General features: G+C 24.0%; 1 protein-coding gene across 1 annotated transcript; it reads left to right on the top strand.

Annotated features, from left to right (window-relative positions):
* The first annotated feature begins 407 nt into the window (after nt 1–407).
* On the top strand, nt 408–5,451 carry LOC130951854 (uncharacterized). Its single transcript, XM_057880596.1, has 4 exons — nt 408–555; nt 688–798; nt 2,406–2,681; nt 5,124–5,451. Exons 1-4 carry the CDS (start codon nt 447–449, stop codon nt 5,285–5,287), a joined length of 660 nt encoding a protein of 219 aa, XP_057736579.1. The 5' UTR covers nt 408–446; the 3' UTR covers nt 5,288–5,451.
* Nucleotides 5,452–6,562: the final 1,111 nt, after the last annotated feature.

Here is a 6,562-nt window from a genome sequence, read left to right as displayed (position 1 = left end):
GTGGCTACACTGTTTATTCTTAATGATGAACCTTTAGACACCATAAAAAGCTGATGAACCTTTATTCTATTATATAACAAATTTAAGAGAATATTTTACAAAGTTTATAATTTTATATATCCCACAAAACTAAAAGGCAACAACTAACTAAGAGAATCTAAATACAACAGTGTCATAGTTGAAGCTACAAGGATCTTACATATATCTAATTGGACCGAATCTAAGAAAAAACAAATATATGTAACATAATGAAATAATAACACTTTTATTATACTTGACTCTTGGCTTTCTATGGTTGTAGAAAAAGTGGCTAAACATCTTAAATAATAAGGGTATCTTCTTTGTAGCTTTTTCTGTCTGATTTGCCATCACATACATACACTAAGGAGATATTTATATATAAGAACATTGCGTGAACGTTTTCCACACATTCACCTACTATTGTAATGGCAAGGGGTGATTATATGATGAATTCACTGTCATATTTTTCTTTTGCTGTTCTTTTTACTTTCCTCCTATCTATTGATCATGTCATGACTCATGAAACATCTAAAGGTGGAATTCTCTCTTAGAAATATAGTTTTCGTGATGAACTTTTATTTCTTCCTTTTACATAATATATGGTAAATTTACCTTTCACATCCACAAGCCATATTTTTACTTATTGATTGCACTATATGTATGTAGGTAACGAGCAAGCTTATAATAAGAACAGTAATGGAAACAACTTCAAATATCCAACATCATTTCATGACGATTTAGACACAGAGAAGAGGCATGACTCTAGTAGAGATGCAGGTATATATGTCATTATTCAATAAATGATATTGTCATCTTTTTATATTAGTTTTCTGCACCATTTGAAATTATAGGTACTTTAAAAATAAGACTTTACAATAGTCCAATGTATTTTTAAATGTAAATTAATAAAAATAGATTAATACTTAATTTGGTCTTTAAAATTTGAGGTGAAGCTTAAATTTTTTATAAAATTTTAATTGACCTAAATTAAATCTCAAATTTATAATAGTAATTTGTGTTAGCCTTTGAACTCATCTCCGTACCAATTTGGCAAGTTAATTTATCAAGTTGGATAAAATAAAATGATGTGATTTTATATTATTGGCACTCAATTTTTAACAAAATGACATTGTTTCACACAAAATACATCTCTTTCTCATATGGTTAAATATATTTTACTCTTAGTGTGAAGTTATGTCGTTGAAAATTAGGCATCAATATAAAACGATGTCGTTTTATATTATTTAGCATCACAAATTAATATGTCAAATCAACATGTCATGAATTCAGAAATCGACACGAATTATGATTATAAATTTAAAAATTTAATTTAGATAATTTAAAATTTAAATTTTAAGAATAAATTGAGTATTAATTCCAATAATTCTTTTTTTTCTGATTTTTTGCTAAATGTGGACTAAATTTTCAAATATTACAAATATCAAAATAGAAATAAGCAAGATTGGATATATATATATATATATATATAAATACCAAAAAAAATATCATAGCTGTAAAGCAAAAACATAAATATACTCCTATAAACACAAAACAATCTAAAAAAAAATTAGTAGTCATTATTAACCTATTACAATATATGTTATTAGTGGACTAAACTCTAAAGTATCAAATTTCTATATTCGAAATCTATATATTTATTTTCAGTATTATGAATATTTGAAGTAAAATAAAATACTAATATATTATCACGTAAAACAAAATATTAACATATATATTATTATATATAATAAATATTTTATATTAAAAATCAATAAAAATAATTTTAATCGATTATTAATTTTTTTATTTGAAGTTAATAAAAAATAAGTTAATAATATAATAATAAAAATTAAATTAGTATACATAATCACAATTATCTATTATATTCTTATATATTAAATATTATTATCGATTCAATTATTTAATCTATTTAGATAGAATGCCTCATTAGATTATTTTATTTATACAAGTTTTTCTAATATTTTTTATTAAAATAGAAGACAATTGTTTTAAAATTATTTTATGTTTTCATAAAATTAACTTTAATAACAATAAAATAATAAATAATATAAAAAGTATTTCATATACCATGATAGAGATTTCATCATTAATTTGCTATATATGTAATTTTCATTCCATACCAAGAAAAACACATAATCTTAAACTTGATTTAAAATAATACATCCGGACATGAATTTCATAAAATCAAACATATTTTAATTTGTATTGATAAAATATAAGTCTTTTCGAGCGACTTTTATTATTATTATTATTATTATTATTATTTAGAGACTATCAGATTTTGTGATTTATAGTCATCAATTTTTTCATTTTGAAATTTATTGCAGTTAGTCTGACATATATATATCTTTCCTTTTATCCAGTTGAGGAGATAGTTCCAACACATAATATCAAGACTTATGATGAGCCAAGTAATTATCGTCGTATCTCTTCAGATGCTCATTATTTTCCAAGGGACTATCAACATGATGAACTTATATTTCGGTTTGGTCATCCTCGTTTTGGACAAATAACAGTTCCTTTACCATTTACCAATTCTATGTTTGCACCACCAAAAGCTGGTGAAAGAAACTCTTTGTATGCAACTCCTCATGCCTATTACTATCCTGGCTACCAACCCTCGGGATGGGAAGACTTTGGTAAGGCGAACTAGCATCTTCTCTATTACTATCCTGACTACCAACCATTCATGTACATCATTTTGGTTCTGTAGCTTTAGTTAATATGTAGTCATCTTCTCTATTTTTCTCATGATGTTAAACCAATAATATATTAAGTAAATTCATTAAAATGAGTGTGTTTTACCTATTTTATTATTCATGAATATAATTTAAATGCATATAACAAAAATTATTAAAGCAATTAATTTATATTAGAAAATATTACTCTAAAAAACCGTTAGATCTAAAAAGATTTAATTATTAAAAATATATTTTGTATCAAAATTATTAAAAAAAATAATTCTTATAATATTTAAACAGAAGGACTAATAAATCTTTTTTTATTGATAGAAAATATTTTTGAATATTTTTTAATTTATTTCTTTCTTATAAATATATTTTCTTTCTATCTATCTATCTTTTCTCAAATCTTTGTTTATACATCTTCATCTATAACAAAAAAAAATTCGTTATTATGAACTATTAATTCACCATTAATAAGTCCTCTAACTTTAAAATTAACTCTTTTATTATTATTGTATTAAGATGTATGATCGAAGAAATTTAAAATTTTTTTACTTATTCATCATTTTTCGATTCAAAATTATAAGGTCTGCACTTTTTCCCCCCTTACCTTTAGTATTCCTTTGCAATTTAAATATGATTTAATGTATATAAACAAGTGTTTTGAAGAGAGAAGATTTATTGTCACAATTGTGTTACCTATTTTTCTTTAATATATATTTAGACTAATATTAAAAATCTTTACTACAATAAAATATTTTATTAACATGGAATGAACTCAAATTTTAAAATTATACCTATGTATGATATTTTGATATAATAAAAATTAAAAATATTATCTAGAATAAATTATTTTTTGTGATGAAAATAAATTTTGTAATCCGTGAATTTAGAAGGGTCAAATGCTAGTGTAACTTAAAAAACATGTGGTTGAATGAGTGTTTTTTTTTTTGGTAGTGTTGAGATTATTGAAATTGTGAATTAGTAAGACCGAAGGAGGGAGGGGCTTTAGAACATATCGAACAAATCATGTTCAAGTAAGGTCGTGGGAGCATGCTACATACATGTTGCATGGGTTCTCCCTGCTCTTGGTTTTTACAAGTTTCTAAATAAGCATACCAATTTTTAGTCACTAATCAATTAATTATATTTATATTTGAAGTAACAATTTTTTTTTTTTTTGTTATAGATAAGAATAGGTTTAATTATTTTGTTGATTCTTATAGTTTCACTAAATTTTCAATTAGATTTCTATACTTTTTTTTTAAATTAGATTTCTATACTTTTTTTTTAAATTGGATTCCTACATTACATTATTTTAATTTTAATTTTGTAATTAGATCTTTTTCATATCAAAAATATTAAAATTAACAGAATATTTCTCCCAAAATATATAGGGTCAAATATTTAGTTAAGTTTTTAGTTATGAATACTTGTAAGTTGCAAAGTAATATTCGGTTAATTCTAATATTTTTAATACTAGAAAAGACCTAATTATAAAATTAAAAGTAGTGTTGGAATCCAAATAAAAAAATAGGAACCTAATTAAAAATTTGATAAAATTATAGAGATCAAGTAATTAAACTATAAAAATATATCGATAGAAATTTGAGTATAATAGACAATTAAAAAATATATATTTATAAGAGAATAACATAAGAGTATATTTATTTTTTTACAAAAAAATATTTATTTTTTGTCTCTAAATATTACAGAAATTAACTTTTTTAATAATTTTGATATTAATTTTTTTTAATAATTAAATCTCTCAACCAATCCTTTAAAATAGCTTTTTCTTTATATTATTTCATGCCATGCTCTAACAAAAAAAATAACAGAACTTACTTGTCACATCAACACACTTAGTAAAGAAAATTAATTAATAACAAAAACCAAAATAAATCTTTTTCATATTTTACGGAACCTAAAACCAAAAGAAAAATTTTATAAGAACCAAGATAACTTCTATATTTGACCAGACACCTATTAACAATTTTCTTAACTAAAAGAAAACACTGATATTTATTACATATGGTACCAAATATATTAAATTATACAATTTTTTAATTTTCAGCTCTTCTACCGAATTTTTGGATCCACCTTGTGTAACAAGACTCAAAATGTTATTAATGCAAACCTTTTGTTTCTGAAGAAAAGGATTGTTTAAATTCTTTGATTTTCAAAAAGTAATTTTAATTTCTTGTTCTCTAAACAGTCTCCCATATATATTAGTTATTTTGACTTGATTGGTTGATAAATTGATTTTTAGGACATTTAAAATATGTACTTTTTAATACTTGAACCAACTAGAAATTTTTTTTTTTATTAATCTCCTCATCACAAGATGTTTACATTTTCAACCTTCTAATTATTATAACAAATGAATTGATGATCCAGAGAACTTTGAAGATGGAAGAGTAATAAGGCATCGCAAAATTATGACGAGGCCTTCAAAAATTGATGCGACTTTATTCCATGTGTTTCCAGCAAAGGCTCCTAGCATGACAAATAATGGTGGTAAACCATGGTATGGCGACATTGACGAGGAGACAATAAATTAAACTAAACATCAACATATAAACCATATTTAGTCGTGTTTTACATGGAAAATAAATAAAAGGATAGTGTGTTTTACAACTTATGTATACATGCCCTAAAATTTACCACTGTGATGTATTTCTCTTTAGTAATTTCATGCAAATGCTACAAAGTTTTTTTTTTTTTATGGCTCTTTGTTTTCTTTCTTGTCTGGTTTGATGATTATTAACTTGCATCAGTGATTGGTATGAAGAACTAATTATATGATTCAAGTAAAAAATTTATCTACTTGTTTGTTTGATAATTAATAAGATAATAAGATTTAAAAATAATATATGAACACCGTAAAAGCACCTAAATAAGTCTATATTTGTCTATATATAATATACATGTTATTTATATATTTTTATCAACTAACAAGATAATCAAACTTTCATAAGTAAATCGAATAATCATCAAATTCTTTTCATAACGTCAGTATAATCAATTTTTTTTATGAATATTAAATTTTCATGACTACTGTAATTGTATACTTTTATTTATATTTTAATTATATTATATTGATAATCTATAATTCAATTCTATATATGACAAATCATAGTAGTGAAAAACACATGCATGAATGGACATAACTGAAGGATTAGCATGTGTTTATAACACGCAATGGAAGAAAATAAAGTAATTCTTAAAAATTTATTTTGTGCTTAAACTTTATTCTAATAATATACAATATATAGATCATATCTAAATACCTGTGTACGCTAGTAAAAATCACTTTTTTCTTTGATGGTATGAAAGCACTATACGTATCCACACTGAGACCAACCTTTGTTGTCAACTCCTTGACCAATGGATATCTGATCTAAATTGAGAAACCTTTTGTAACTCTTTGCACGCCACAAAATTTTTCTCCAAAAATTAGGCTCACATACGTTTATGTGTGTAGAGATAAAGGAATAATATTCTTGTATTTTATTCTCTCTCATATTTCCTGTACTCTTGGCATATATATCACACTGAGACCAACCTTTGTTGTCAACTCCTTGACCAATGGATATCTGATCTAAATTGAGAAACCTTTTGTAACTCTTTGCACGCCACAAAATTTTTCTCCAAAAATTAGGCTCACATACGTTTATGTGTGTAGAGATAAAGGAATAAAATTCTTGTATTTTATTCTCTCTCATATTTCCTGTACTCTTGGCATATATATATATATATATAGTATGAGATTTGTTACTGATTTTCAATTTTAATCTCAATTCAATTTTAAATCATATCTTAAAATTCTAAATCTG

This window comes from Arachis stenosperma, chromosome 9, assembly GCF_014773155.1.
Source record: "Arachis stenosperma cultivar V10309 chromosome 9, arast.V10309.gnm1.PFL2, whole genome shotgun sequence".
Lineage (NCBI taxonomy): Eukaryota > Viridiplantae > Streptophyta > Magnoliopsida > Fabales > Fabaceae > Arachis > Arachis stenosperma.
This window is presented reverse-complemented; position numbering and strand designations above follow the sequence as displayed.